This window comes from Epinephelus fuscoguttatus, linkage group LG18 (assembly GCF_011397635.1).
Source record: "Epinephelus fuscoguttatus linkage group LG18, E.fuscoguttatus.final_Chr_v1".
In the NCBI taxonomy this organism is placed as follows: domain Eukaryota; kingdom Metazoa; phylum Chordata; class Actinopteri; order Perciformes; family Serranidae; genus Epinephelus; species Epinephelus fuscoguttatus.
The window spans coordinates 26867611-26883297 of NC_064769.1; the positions used below are offsets into that span (position 1 = coordinate 26867611).

Genomic DNA, 15687 nt, shown 5'->3' on the forward strand with positions numbered 1-15687 from the left:
GTCAAACAACAAACATTATTAATCTTAAATAATCAAGTTTCAACCATAAAATGTGATCAGTTTTTGGACCTTTTCTGCTTTTGTTTCAGAGTTGGCTGCAGACTGAGTTGACAGAGATAGCTGACATCTTTTTTTTTTTTTTTTTACATGGATTAGTGTATTGTGCTCTTACTACCACAAGATGGCACAAAAATTGTCCACAAACGAGGACAACAGGTCTATGTTAAAGTGAATTAAGGACAAAAATGTGATATCCTCATATGAGGACACAGGGTCCCAGGAGGTGAAATCTGTGTACATGAGCTCCTCTCTTTCAGAGCCAGAAACCAGAGAGGGAAGTCTCAAACTTGTGATGTCATAGGGTATAAAGTCTGGAGCTGCTCCATAGACAATGACTGAGAGCCTGATTTAATGGACCCACACAATGTTTTTGTTGGATTTTTTGTTGTAGTGTTCTCAGATCTGAAACAGAAAATGTCCCCATATACTCAGATCATTCCTCTGGGTGCTCTCAGTGCCATCTTTAAATGTTCCCAATTCATTGTCAGTGGAGCAACTCCAAACTTTATACCCAGTGACATCACAAATAAAAATTTAGCCCTATAGTTTTTGGATTTGGGAGAGAGTTGGTCGTGTTCGCAAATATTTTTTGGACTGTGTTGAACCATAGCAATAACATCTACGGACAATCAATGTTGTCCATAAATACAGTACTTCAGTAGTGCACATGTTGTTACATTGCTGCACTGCACATTTATTTAATGAGATAGTTCAACCGCTACCAAACAGTATAAAATCATACTTTATGTCACCCTCCAGTCGGTCAGCTGGAGCTTTAAATACCATGAAAAGAACTACTCTTACTATGACTACTTAGCTTTTGAAGTATGTCACACCCAGCTGCAGCCTTGACCAACAGAACCTGCATATATAGTTTTAGACTTCAGGGTGAATCTGACATTCTTAAATCATCATCTTACAAAGCTTTATTGTTTGAACATACATGAGATCAGACACCAGTATTTAGGTGGCAACATCCTTTGATCATTGTATTGATTATTTAGGCTGAATTGCTGACACCACTTGTAGTACATCATCTACAATATTTGTGTGTGTGTCACCACTCAAACCTGAAAGAACAACAGTTACAGCAGGTTGATGCACATATAAAATACATGCAACTGTAAACTTAAGAGACATTCTGCTGACAGCAAAGAACTGACTCTAGTTGTCAGGATGAATACTTCAGTGCTGTGGAATCTCTTTTGGACTATGATGTAACCTCTTCCGCAGGTGTTGTGAGAGCAGGACTCCGGTCAGCTGTATGGATTCTTACATGAGACTTCAAAAGTGAAATCCGACAAAACCTTTTCCCGCAGGTGTTGCAAGAATGTGGTTTCACCCCTGTGTGGGTATTCATGTGGCTCAACAAGTGACTTCTAAGTCTGAAAGCTCTCCCGCATGTTTTGCATATAAACGGCTTCTCTCCAGTGTGGGTTCTCATGTGGCCTTTTAAGTGACTTGCATGTCTGAAAGCTGCCCCGCATGTTTTGCAAAAATACGGCTTCTCACCTGTGTGGATTCTCACGTGGACGTTCAAGTCATTCTTACGTACAAAATCTTTCCCACATGTTTTGCAAGAGTATGGCTTCTCTCCTGAGTGAATTCTGGTGTGCTTCATCAAGTTACCTCTTGCTCTGAAATCTTTTCCACACGTTTCGCAAGAAAACGGCCTCTCATCTGTGTGTGTTCTTACATGAACGTTCAATGCTGATGCCTGAGTGAATTTTTTCCCACAGATGTTGCAAAGATATGGCCTCTCACCTGTGTGTGTTCTCATGTGGCTCTTCAGAGCTGACCTACTTGTGCATACTCTACCACACGTGTCACATTTGAAAGACTCTTTACCTGTGTGGGTATTACTGTGAACTACTGACATAGTACAGTTGGATTCATTTTTAGTGTGACTGTTGCTGTTGTGATTTGGTTGCGTTTGTTCTGCATTTCTAGTTGAACCTGAGTCTCCATCCTTGCCTCCTTTCTGATCTTGGCTCTCAGCTTCATGAGAGAGGAGCTGGTGGTCACTGTCTGGTTCTGGGACCACAGTGTGTTTAACTATAATGTAGTCAAGAGGCGTTTCCTCCACCATATTTTGAGGTTCAGTGATACTCCAGTTCACAGTCTGATCTTCACTGTGCTCACTTTCCTCATTAGTAGGAGTCAACATAAAGTCATCAGTCTCCTGCTTCACTTCAAGCTGCTCTCCCTCCTGACTGCTGCACAGTTCCTCCTCTTCCTCTTTAATCTCTGGAGGCTCTGGCTCCTCTTGCTCCACACTGGAGTTCCTCTCCCGAACACAGAGCTGCTGCTCAGCGACAACCTCCTCCTCCTTACAGACATGTTGCTGTGGGAGCTCTGGAGGGACACACAACAAAAGTACCACACTACTACATGCGAGCAAATTAAACCCAGTAAATACTTAAACACTTGTGATTATATGACCGTTAAATTTCTCTGTTTTTATTTAAATAAATAGGGCTTTACATACCTATCCTGTGTAACTTTATTTTAGGTTTCCAAGCTATATCCAACAGTCTGCGCTGACGGTCGAGCTCTTCTTCGTACTCGACGACCATTTTCTCAAAAACTCCGAATATTTCATCAGCAGTAGCAGTTAGTCTCTCGTTGATAAACCCTCTCAAATACTGAAGTGAAGGCATTGTTGCTAAATTATAAATTTAATAATTATCTGCGGTACAATCAAAATAGCTTCTTCCAGCTAACTCAGTACATCCACAGAGCTAACGCTGTCAACGGCTGTTTTACTTCCGCTCGACGTTACACTCTAAAGTTCCGGCAGCGGAAGTGAGTGAACTCTTCGTTCCGCTTTCACAAAGGGTCTCGCTTTATTTCACTCAGTGAAATAGGGTTAGTTTTTCCGCACAGTCATATTTAACTAATATGTTTTGAAGCATTTCTCATAAATTGTTTCAAACGAAAACAAATTAGCAAGGTCGAAAATAAACTTGCGGTCAAATATGGTTTAAAGTTTGAAATGTTAAAGTACTCATGCACAAATGGTCCCTGACAGTCTCACTGACTTGTAGCGGCTACTCAGGGTGGAATTATTCTATTTTTTATTTGGTTCCAATACTGATGAATACATTCACAAGGCATCATATTTAATTTAGCTACTTGTAAGTTTTTGTAGGTAAAATCTATTCTCGCCATATCTATCTCCACACGTCGTTTTAGTGCTGTGCAGTTAAAATCTTAATTAGCAAAGGGACCATAGTTGTCAAGTAAATGTAATGTAAAATCATACTTTTTGTCACCCTCCAGCCTGTCAGCTGGAGCTTTAAATACCATGAAAAGAACTACTCTTACTATGACTACTTAGCTTTTGAAGTATGTCACACCCAGCTGCAGCCTTGACCAACAGAACCTGCTTATATAGTTTTAGACTTCAGGGTGAATCTGATATTCTTAAATCATCATCTTACAAAGCTTTATTGTTTGATATACATGAGATCAGACACCAGTATTTAGGTGGCAACATCCTTTGATCATTGTATTCATTATTTAGGCTGAATTGCTGACACCACTCTTAGTACATCATCTACAGTATTTTTGTGTGTGTGTGTGTGTGTGTGTGTGTCACCACTCAAACCTAAAGAAACAAAAATTACAGCAAGTTGATACACATATAAAATACATAAAAATGTAAACTTAAGTGACATTTTGCAGACAGCAACGAATTGACTGGCTCTCATACAGAGAGGGTTTCTCATCCTCAACATGAAAGTTCACAGTCCACTCTTATAACTAAGGAGGTGTATAAAAATTCTTCAAAAAATAATAATTCCCAGTCAAACATTTGTAACAATCATGCACTCACTGTACAACCAAGACGTTTCAATCAACTTGGGAGATTATAATTGTTTTAAAGAAATACAGTTGCCAAGAGAAATATAAGTGCAGTGATATGAAGGATAAAATGAGATCAGATCTACACGATGTGATGTCATTGATTATGTTGTCCTATTTTAACATACTGTGACCCCCTTTCAATAGGAAATTATATACAATCAGTGAGACATGTAGCTATTGCAGAAGTGGATGACATTCAGTGAGTGAACACATCTTCATGGGGGTTTCTCCTTGATGGTTTCTCCTGTGTATATCAGTTCTCAGGTGTTTTTCTTCAAGTAAGCTCTCCCACCTTTTGCATGTAAGCAGCTTCTCTCCTGTGTGGGTTCTCATGTGGCTTATAAGGTCACGATTACATCCGTAACCTCTTCTGCATGTGTTGCAAGAACAGGGCTCCTGTCATCTGTATGGATTCTCAAATGAGACTTCAATAGTGACATCCGACAAAAGCTTTTCCCGCAGGTGTTGCAAGTATGTGGCTTCTCCCCAGTGTGGGTATTCATGTGGCTCATCAAGTGACTTCTAAGTCTGAAAGCTCTCCCACATGTTTTGCATATAAACGGCTTCTCACCTGTGTGGGTTCTCATGTGGCCTATTAGGTGGCTACTATGTCTGAAAGCTGCCCCACATGTTTTGCAAAGATACGGCTTCTCACCTGTGTGAGTTCTCATGTGGCCTATCAAGTGGCCGATAAGTCTGAAAGCTCTGCCACATGTTTTGCACGTGAACGGCTTCTCGCCTGTGTGGATTCTCATGTGGACAGTCAAGTCACTGTTACGTCCAAAATCTTTCCCACATGTTTGGCAAGAGTACGGCCTCTCACCTGTGTGTGTTCTTATGTGAGCCTTCAATACTGACGCCTTAGTGAATCCTTTCCCACAGGTGTTGCAAGGATATGGCTTCTCGCCTGTGTGCATTCTCATGTGGACTATCAAGTCACTATTATGTCCGAAATCTTTCCCGCATGTTTGGCAAGAATATGGCCTCTCACCTGTGTGTGTTATCAGGTGTCTCTTCAAAGCTGACTTACAGTTTAAAGCTTTCCCACATGTGTCACATTTGAAAGACATTTTACCTGTCTGAGTATTACAGTAAACTGTTGACATAGCAGGGTTGGATACATTATTAGTGTGACTGCTATTGTTGTGATGTTGATTCGGTTGTGTTTGCTCTGCATTTCCAGTCAAACCTGAGTCTCCATGCTTGCCATCTACCTGAACTTGGCTCTCAGCTGCATGAGAGTTGTGAGAGAGGAGCTGGTGGTCACTGTTTGGTTCCGAGACCACAGAGCGTTTAACTAAAATGTAGTTTATAAAGTTTTTCTCCACCGCATTTTGAGTTTCATCAATAATCAAGTTCAAACTCTGATCCTCACTGTGGTCACTATCCTCATAAGTAGGAGTCAACATAAAGTCATCAGTCTCCTGCTTCACTTCAAGCTGCTCTCCCTCCTGACTGCTGCACAGTTCCTCCTCTTCCTCTTTAATTTGTGGAGGCTCTGGCTCCTCTTGCTCCACACTGGAGCTCCTCTCCTGAATACAGAGCTGCTGGTCGGCGAGAACCTCCTCCTCCTCCTTACAGACATGTTGCTGTGGAAGCTCTGGAAAAGAAGACAATGCAGACATAAGGACAAATTATTACCAGCAAGTATATCTAAACAACTATGATTATATGTCAGTCAAATTCCCCTCTTCTGTGTTATTAAAATAAATAGGTTTTCCATTTAAACTAGAGACCCTATATTTGGAGGTTACCTCTCAGGGGGAGATATATATTTCAGATCGTAAGTGTAGCCAGCAGGAATGCCATTACAAGAAAGTGGCTAAAACCAGCAACACCTACAGCTGTTATTGGAATGACGTTATGTGTTATATCTCTAGGATGGAAAGGATTACTTCTTCTATGAGACTGACACAGGACATGTTTTTGAAATGATGGGAAAGCTGGATGGTGTATATTACACCTATTCCTTCTTCATTTATTGGTTTATCTATGTTCATACCTGTATTTACGTTTACTTTATTAGTCCATTTTGGCTTCTGTGTGATGTACTGTCACTCACTTTTATGCTACCTTCTGCTGTAACTATCTTTTACAGGAGGCCTGGACAGATAATGCTATTAGATCCTCTGATTATGAGTAAGATGTCTGTTTGGACCTTCAAATAATTCAGTGAAAACGGATATTTCGAAAATAAATACATGGGCAGCTTTTACACACCTATCCTGAGTAACTTAATATCAGGTTTCCAAGCTATATCCAGCAGTCTGCGCTGACGGTCGATCTCTTCTTCGTAGTCGACGACCATTTTCTCAAAAACTCCGAATATTTCTTCAGCAGCAGCAGTTAGTCTCTCGTTAATAAACTCTCTTAAATACTGAACTGAAGACATTGTTGCAAAATTGCAAATTAAATTACATATGCTTGCGTTACGACTGTAAATATCCGCTTCCAGCTAAGAATACATCCACAGAGCTAACAGTGCTAGCGCCTGCTTTGTTTACTTCCGCTAGACGTCACACTCTTAACTTCCGGCAGCGGAAGTGACTTAATTTTTCGTTCCGCTTTCACTTAACGTTGTTTTTTTTCTTTCGTATTACAGAAACAATGAATCCGTCGTAAACAGGTACATGAGTAATTATACAGGCAGGTGAATAAACGTAAATAGAAAATACGTAGAAAAATAAAATATAAAACAAAATAAAATGAAACATGCCAGGGGTTACCATAAATACATAATAAAAAGTAAAATATAAACAATAATAAGAAAAAAATATTAAACTGGAAGCACAGATCCAAAGTTTTAATAGCCGTCTTATTCTTTGCAGAGGAGGATATTATTTTAAAATATAAACCCATTTCTTTTTTAAAAAACAATAAAGAGAAGTTTTGTACGGCTAAATTTACATTTATGAATGTGAAACTTGGCAATAAAAATAATAAGATTAATTACAAAATACTCTTTTTTGTACGGAAAAAAAACAAAGAATACATTTTCCAGTAAAATATCAAAGTTACAGATTATATTCTCCAACATAAATCCACAGATATCTTGCCACAGTTTACAGGTATGTATATATTTCCAGAACAGATGTTTCACTAAACATTGTACATCCATCATGTTTCATTTTACTGCGAAATTGGGTTAGTTTTTCTCTGGACAATTAAACTGAACGGATGTCTTTTTTTATATTATTAAGTTTGATTATTGATTTTTACATACAAGTTGACAACAGTTTTAAGTAGTTGTGAATGACAGTGTGACATAATGGTGCAGAATGAAAGAAAACCAACCAGCAAACAAAAAAAACCCCATTGTAACAGTGAACAATAAGCTTGCTCTTAAAGTCTAAGACAAAAGATATGGATACAAAAATTGACATCTGACATCATTTTAAATTTCCTGGGAAAGCCTTTCAATTTATATCGGACTCTCTCAAGCTGTAGATTACTGATAATCTCTTTTATCCATAAAGTGTGGGAAAGCGGTGTTGGTGATTTCCATCTCATTAATGTTAGGCATCAAGCCAATAATGTAACAAACACTACAAGATCTGCTCCAAGCTTCGGCAAAGGAGACTGAGAGATGCCAAACAGGGCTGTAATGGTATTAGGAGCTGTAAGTCTTGTACCTCTGACAAAGTGTTGGAAATTGCAGTCCCAGTAGTTATGCAGCGATGACCAAAACATATGTGCATGCATTACAGGTGTGTGATGACATTTTTAACTTAACAGATGTCTTGTGAAGTTATTTGAAACATACATTTGAAACATCTTATCAGGAGTGGAAGGACTTACTCAACACAGGGTAGTATAATTCACAATAACACCATGTAAAATGTAACCAAATGTGTAAACAAATTTAGTAATTTAGTGGTTCCACTTAAAGCTTCTGGCTTCTGACTCTGGACCTTGCCTCAACATCTTTGTTCAAAACTTGTCTTCTTCCCTCAAATGTAACATTAGTATTAGTATTCCCAATAATGTTACCAGATCAGAGGTGACATGTATTCACTACATGACTAGATATGAGTGCTTTGGTATGTATAAATCTCACAGTATGTGGATAAGTTTTACACAACACAGGCATTGCAAATTAGCTTAGGCTATAAATGCTGTGGTGTGTGGCATTTATGTATGCTACATACTTGTCCCCATACAAATAAACATTGAAATTAAAAACTAAAATAACTGTGCATCCATAAAGTTATTAAACGTGTCAAATTTATACAGTAAAAATGCATTTAAAAGTATGAAATGTTGAAGTACACCTGACAGTGTCACTCAGGCCTTAATGTGTAAACAGAATTTTTGTCAAAGCTAGTCAAAATGGAGCGAATTATTTTTTCCCTCGTTTACATGTTCATGGATATTTTACCTGGACATCATGTTCAGTAAGCTCATTTTGAAGTATTTGTGGGTAAAAGTCAAGTCTTTCATAGCCAGACCTATCTGCACACTTGATGTACAGCGATACAGCCATTAACCATGGCCTTTCACCTAAATGTAAAGCTTAAACTTGCCTGTACAAATGCAGTCAGACCTGTAAGTAACATAAAAGTAAGGTAATCAAAGAATACCTCCAAATTATTTTTTTAAACAAAGCTTTAATGTTTGAATACACAAGATAAAAAAAACGCTGGTCACTGCATTATTTATTTTATTTATGACCTGCTGCAGACAAAAAAGAAAAGACTAGGAGTTTCTCAGCCTTAACATCTGAGATTTCACAATCTTTGCCAAGAGAGATGAATCTTTTCACTCAAATCTTTCAAACGTATGGTTTCTCACCACTGTTTTCTGTCTTGTAGACGATCAAGTCCCTATTACATTCGAAACCTTTTCCACAGGTGCTGCATGAACATGGCGTCTGTCCCCTGTATGGACTCTTGCATGATATTTCAATTGTGTTGTCCGACAGAATCTTTCCCCGCAGGTGTTGCAAGAATACGGCTTCTCACCTGTGTGGATTCTCGTGTGGACTCTCAGGTGACCGCTACATCTGAAATTTTTCCCGCATGTCTTGCAAGAATAAGGCTTCTCACCTGTGTGGACTCTTTTGTGAGCGTTCAGCGCTGACAATTGAGTGAATCTTTTCCCACAGGTGTTGCAAGCATGTGGCCTCTCACCTGTGTGTGTTCTTATATGAGCCTTCAATACTGATGGCTGCACGAATCTTTTTCCACAGGTGTTGCAAGGATATGGCTTCTCACCTGTGTGTCTTCGCAGGTGTAGCTGCAAAGCTGACCTACATGGGAAATCTTTCCCACATGTGTCACATTCGAGAGACATTTTACCTGTGTGTGTATTACTGTGAATTGTTGATACAGTAGGGTTATAGATATTGTTAATGTGACTGTTGCTGTTGTGATTTTGTTGTGTTTGCTCTGCATTTCTAGTTGAACCTGAGTCTCTATGCTTGCCGTCTACCTGATGTTGGCTCTCAGCTTCATGAGAGTTGTGAGAGAAGAGCTGGTGATCCCTGTCTGGTTCTGGGACCACATAGTTTTTAATAACAATGTAGTTTGTGAAGTTTTCCTCAACCACATTTTGAGATTCACTGATACTAACATTGAGAGACTCATCTTCGCTGTGGTCACTTTCTTCATAAGGAGGAATCAACATAAAGTCAACAGTCTTCTGCTTCACTTCAAGCTGCTCTCCCTCCTGACTGCTGCACAGTTCCTCCTCTTTCTCTTTCATCTCTGAAGGCTCTGGCTCCTCTTGCTCCACACTGGAGTTCCTCTCCTCAACACAGAGCTGCTGCTCAGCGACAACCTCCTTCTTCTTGCAGGCATGTTGCTGTGGGAGCTCTGGAGGGACACACAACAAAAGTACCACACTGCTACATGTGAGCAAATTAAAACTAGTAAATATTTAAACACTTGTGATTATATGTAAGTTGAATTTATCAGTTTTGTCTTATTAAAATAAATACGTTTTACTCACCTATTCTGTGTAACTTTATTTCCGGTTTCCAAGCTATATCCAACAGTTTGCGCTGACGGTCGATCTCTTCTTCGTACTCGACGATAGTTTTCTCGAAAACTCCGAATATTTCTTCAGCAGCAGCAGTTAGTCTCTCGTTGATAAACTCTCTTAAATACTGAACTGAAGACATTGTCGTTAGATTATAAATTAATTATCTGCAGCACGACTAAAACACCTTATTCCAGCTCATGCTACACATCCACAGAGCTGACGCTACTGTATGTCTATGGACGCTTCTAGCGCCTGTTTGTTTACTTCCGCTAAGTGTCACACTGTTAAGTTCCGGCACCGGAAGTGAGTTAACCGTTAGCCACGTTCCTCCACGTTAACTCAATTTAACCGATGTCTTTTCGAGTAATTGAAGAAATATTTTTAAATAAATACACATTAGCAGAGGTGGAAGGACCTAATAAGGATATGTTAAAGTAGCAAAGACGGTGCTAAAATACCCATGCATTCAAATTATTGGTAAATGCGTCAAATTAATGTTAAAAATTTAATTCTCAAGTATTACACGTAAATGCAAAATGGCCCCAGTCAGTGGTACGGAGGCCATAATGTGTAAATATCATTTTGGTAGCAGCTAGTCCAGTTGGAGCTCAATATTTTTTGCCTGGTTCACTTCAAAGAGGTATCATTTTTAAAAAGCTCATAAGTTTTGGTGTGGAAAAATCTAGTCACCTCTATCTCCACACTTTGTTGTAGGGCTGTGTAGGAACAATGTTAATCAGTGAATTAAACATAGCTGTCAAGTTAACACCCCGAAAAGTACATCTGCCTTCAAAAATGCAGTAAAGTACCAGATGGAACAGATAAGGTACACCTTGAGACTCCAAAAAGAAATATTTATTAAAAGATGGGGCCCTGCTATCACCTTGCTAACATAGTGAAGTGATTGAAATCTGCCTTACATATTTTACAGTGTATGTATCTTTATCTTCCCTACCTGACTCACCTCTTGTTGCATAGACATACACTCATGCCATTACATATACACACATATGCAGCTCCCCTCCCCAACCTTTACCCTTTTTTTTTGTCTTTTTTATCCTTTTTGTCCAACATTCCTTTTCCCTAAGTTAACCCTTTTATTTTATTTCAAAATAAATACTTTAAGCTGTGATGTTTTTGTGTTTAGCCATTAAGTCACAGCTGTAAAAAACAGAAAAAACCAGCATGGAAATTCTGAAAATGATTGTTTTTATTTAAATTCCAGCAACTTATACAAAGTTTAAAAAAATTCAGTAAATGAGAACTATATGTAGCGTGAAAGTAAAGCTATCAAAGAATACCTCAAACCTGCTGTTTTTTGTTTGTTTTCACTTTTATTTTCCTTATTATTACTTGTTTTAGAACTGTTCAGGGTGTGCAATGAATGTAAATGCAATCTTGGCCATATGAAGACATGAATACAGTACTTGAGCAGCCAACATGTTGTTACAATCCTCCACGGCATGCTTGTTCAATACTGATCAAATTAACAAACAGTATAAAACATTTCTCGCATGTAATAACTTCACATTCAGAAAAGAAATATTATTCACAGTGACTACTTTTACTTTTGATGTAAGTAACACACATCATCTACAGTGTTTTTGTTGTGTTGCAACAAAAAAAATACCATGTTAATACAGTTACAAAGATACAAAAATTTGACATTAAATGACGTATTTCAAAAAAAGATAAGACTCCAATTATGTGTCTCCTCACTTCTGTCAGGTCTCCTGTGTCAGGGATGTTTTGACCATGAAACATGAACACTTAATTGTCTCACATATTGTTGCAGAAGCAGAGCTACTTGCCTGTGTGCAGTCTTACATGTTTTGTTAAAAAAGAAGCCTCATAGTATCTTTTCCCACAGATCTTGCAAAGGTACGGCTTCTCACCAGTGTGGGCTTTTCTCATGTGGACTAACAAGTTACTATTACGTCTGAAATCTTTTCCGCAGGTGTCGCAAGAATATGGCTTCTCACCTGTGTGAATTCTTACGTGGCTAATCAAGTGACCAATGACTCTGAAATGATTCCCACATGTTTTGCAAGAAAACGGCTTCTCCCCTGTGTGGACTCTAATATGAGCATTCAGTGCTGACGCCTGAGTGAATCTTTTCCCACAGGTGCTACAACAGTATGGTTTCTCACCAGTGTGCGTTCTCACATGCACTATCAGCTCACTTTTGCGTATAAAATCTTTCCCACATGTTTTGCAACAATACGGCTTCTCACCTGTGTGTATTCTTATATGAGCTTTCAATGCTGATGTCTGCATGAATCTTTTCCCACAGGTGTTGCAAGAATATGGCTTCTCCCCTGTGTGTGTTCTCAAGTGTCTCTGCAAATATGAGTTATACTTAAAAACTTTCCCACATGCGTCACATTTTACAGGCTTTTGACCCGTGTGAGTATCACAGTGAATCATTAGCATAAAAGGGTTAGTAACACTGTTAGTGTGACTGTTGCTGTTGTGATTCGGTTCTGTTTGCTCTGCATTTCTAGTTGAACCTGAGTCTCCATGCTTGTCTCCTTTCTGATCTTGGCTCTCAGCTTCATGAGAGAGGAGCTGGTGGTCACTGTCTGGTTCTGGGACCACATAGCCTTTATCTGAAATGTACTCTAGAGGTGTTTCCCCCACCATATTCTGAGTTTCAGTGATACTCCAGTTCACAGTCTGATCTTCACTGTGCTCACTTTCCTCATTAGTAGGAGTCAACATGAAGTCATCAGTCTCCTGCTTCACTTCAAGCTGCTCTCCCTCCTGACTGCTGCACAGTTCCTCCTCTTCCTCTTTAATTTGTGGAGGCTCTGGCTCCTCGCTGGAGTTCCTCTCCTGAACACAGAGCTGCTGGTCAGCGACAGCTTCCTCCTGCTGACAGACATGTTGCTGTGGGGGCTCTGGAGAGACAGAGAACGAAAAATGGGATACTACTGTAATGGTAAAGAAGAAAATATGGACAACACTACAGTCATTTGGCTGATCACTAGTGGGGTAGAGACATCATACAGAAGACCAGTGGCAGAACTGGTGGCCTGGTGTCAGGAAAATGATCTCTCCCTAAATGCAGATAAGACCAAGGAGATCCGAGGAGAAGAGAAGGGCAGCACATGCCACTACACATCGGTGAGACAGAAGTAGAGAGGGTGAAAACCCTTTAAATTTCTTGGCACCCACATCAGCGAGATACCCACCTGGTCTCACAACACATGATAGATTACCAAGAAATCCCAGCAGCAGTTGTATTTCTTATGAAAGCTGAGGAAATCTGGCATGCCAACCAATATCCTAAGCAACTTTTTGTCCTCACCAGTTCAGTCACAGTCTGGTACGGAAACTGCACTGCTCAGGAAAGCTCTCCAGTGTGTGATAAAAGCTGCACAACTCATTTCAAGAGCACCCCTCCTGTCCATTCAGAAAGTGTCTACATCACCAGGGTCATCAGGGGGGCCACCGCATCATCAAGGGCAGTACACACCCCAACTGCTCTTCACACTTCTGCCATCAGGCAAATGCGACAGGTGTGTGAAATCCAGGAGAAGAAGACTGACCAACAGCTTCTAGCCACAGGCTGCCGAATAACAGCATCAAACACACTTCCTGAGACCCTGTGTCCTCATATGAGGACATCACATTTTAGGTTAACTTGACCGTATACTTCATTCTACTTAACTGACCTGCTGTCCTCATTCATGGACTTCTGTATGCCACCTAGTGGTAGTAGGGCCCCACTACACTAATCCATGTTAGAACAAGATGGCAGACATCTCTGCAGAGTCAGTCTGCAACCGATCCCGACACAAAAGTGGACAAGGTCCAAAACCTGATCACATTTTAAGGTTGAAACTTGTTTATTTAAGATGAATAACTTTTGTAGTTTGATATGGCAACAAATTTGACCAATGTTAGCGACAGTAACAAGCTAAGACACTGTTAATTTGGAAGTACTTGTTTGAAGGTATTGGGACTTCATTATCGTCTCATTTGAGGACACTAGGTATTACAAATTATAGGGCTGCAACTAACGATTTCATTGTCGAATAATCTGTTGATTATTTCTTTGATAAGTTGACTAATCATTTTATCAAAAAATGTATTAAAGTGTTGAAAATTGTCGGTCTGTTGCTCCCAACCCCCAAAATTATTTCATCTAATGTCTTTTTTTGTACTCATGCCAAAGGGTTTTAGTTCACCGTCATGGGAGAGTGTGTAAAGCTGCCAATATCTGAACGTAAGAAGCTGCAATAAGAGTATTTTGGGGTACATTTATAGGACTTTTCTATGAAAAAAGACTCAAACTGATTAGTCAACTACTAACATAATCACTGATTATTTCAATAGTCGATTAGTCATCAATTAGTCGACTAATCGTTGCAGCCCTACTAATTACTGGTGATAATGTTTAGTTTTTTATCCTAGCTATATTGGGATGCTGATCCCAATATAGCTAGGAGAAACTGACAATGCATACCAAACAAAAGTTTGGATCTAAGGAGGTTAAACTCGGGCTTTTAATTCAGTTCTTCGTTCCTGCTTATGTATTTATTAATGTTCTTACAATCTAACTTTAATTCTAGTTTTACTGTTTTTTCGTGGAGGGAGACTGGCAACTAAGAATGTCATTGTATAGTGTAACCCGCTGAGTTTTAACTGTGCATATGAAAAATAACTTCTCTGTTTTGTGTTATTAAAATAATTAAGTTTTACTCACTTATCCTGAGTAACTTTATTTCTGGTTTCCGAACGATATCCAACAGTCTTCGCTGACGGTCGATCTCTTCTTCGTACTCGACGATAGTTTTTGTAAAAACTCCGAATATTTCTTCAGCAGCAGCAGTTAGTCTGTCGTTGATAAACCCTCTTAAATACTGAACTGAGGACATTGTTGCTAAATTATGAATTAATTATCTGCGTGACAACTAAAATATTCTCTTCCATAACTCTGCACATCCACAGAACTAACGCTCAAGCCTCTGTTTTGTTTACTTCCGGTGATTGTCACACTGTTAAGTTCCGGCAGCGGAAGTGAGCTAACTTTTCGTTCCGCTTTAAATTAGGGTTGTACAATCGTCTGGTTTCATTTCACAGTGAGATTAGGTTATTTTCTCAACATTACTACATTTCTGACGAGTGGTTGAGTTATTTCAAAGAAAGTATATTTAAAAAGTCGCCCATACATTCCAATTTGTAGTAAACATGTGAAATTAATTTTGTAAAAATCCAATGTAGAATCTGACAGGAAGCCTGAACGCAAAGTGGCCTCAGTGAATGTGATTGTGGCCACTGGCAAATATAATTTTCGTAGCAGCTGGGCGGTGGAGCTTTCTTTCTTTTTGCATTGAGTAATATAACAATCAATACAGCCATGACACTAATGGATAGTTGAACAAGGCATCCTCTTTAATAAAAAAAAATCTGTAAATATCTAGTCTCGTCTAGCCAGAACTTTCTCCACACTTTGGTTTAACACTGTGCAGTGGAAATCTTAATCCGATCAGCAAAGAAGCCATAGCTGTCAGGTAAATGTAATGCCTTACAAAGTACATTTACCTGTAACAATGAAGTACTGTATAAGAGAACTACATGTAGCAGAAAAAGGGAGACGGTCAAAGAATACCTTTGATGATTTTTTAATTTTTTTTATTTAAGATTTTATATGTAGGTAGAATACAATCTTGGCCATCTGAGCAGTCATAGCGCAGCCTCCATGAAGGTGAAATGCCTTATTTCACAATGTGTTCGCCCAACGATCAGATCAACTTGCCTAAGCAACAT

The 15687-nt window shown here is 39.2% G+C and overlaps 4 protein-coding genes across 4 annotated transcripts; all 4 read right to left on the reverse strand.

The window, feature by feature from the left end:
- Positions 1-1022: 1022 nt before the first annotated feature.
- LOC125878635 (zinc finger protein 333-like) lies at positions 1023-2831 on the reverse strand. The gene is made up of 2 exons (XM_049559959.1): positions 2549-2831; positions 1023-2415 (listed from the first exon to the last, which is right to left on the reverse strand). Exons 1-2 carry the CDS (start codon positions 2718-2720, stop codon positions 1271-1273), a joined length of 1317 nt encoding a protein of 438 aa, XP_049415916.1. The 5' UTR covers positions 2721-2831; the 3' UTR covers positions 1023-1270.
- Positions 2832-4132: 1301 nt separating this feature from the next.
- On the reverse strand, positions 4133-6458 carry LOC125878634 (zinc finger protein with KRAB and SCAN domains 8-like). The gene is made up of 2 exons (XM_049559958.1): positions 6151-6458; positions 4133-5530 (listed from the first exon to the last, which is right to left on the reverse strand). The coding sequence occupies exons 1-2, from the start codon at positions 6320-6322 to the stop codon at positions 4269-4271; spliced, it is 1434 nt and encodes a 477-aa protein (XP_049415915.1). The 5' UTR covers positions 6323-6458; the 3' UTR covers positions 4133-4268.
- A 25-nt stretch (positions 6459-6483) lies between these two features.
- LOC125878637 (zinc finger protein ZFP2-like) lies at positions 6484-10155 on the reverse strand. The gene is made up of 2 exons (XM_049559962.1): positions 9880-10155; positions 6484-9743 (listed from the first exon to the last, which is right to left on the reverse strand). Exons 1-2 carry the CDS (start codon positions 10049-10051, stop codon positions 8746-8748), a joined length of 1170 nt encoding a protein of 389 aa, XP_049415919.1. The 5' UTR covers positions 10052-10155; the 3' UTR covers positions 6484-8745.
- A 947-nt stretch (positions 10156-11102) lies between these two features.
- On the reverse strand, positions 11103-14898 carry LOC125878636 (zinc finger protein 37 homolog). Its single transcript, XM_049559960.1, has 2 exons — positions 14624-14898; positions 11103-12812 (listed from the first exon to the last, which is right to left on the reverse strand). The coding sequence occupies exons 1-2, from the start codon at positions 14793-14795 to the stop codon at positions 11716-11718; spliced, it is 1269 nt and encodes a 422-aa protein (XP_049415917.1). The 5' UTR covers positions 14796-14898; the 3' UTR covers positions 11103-11715.
- Positions 14899-15687: the final 789 nt, after the last annotated feature.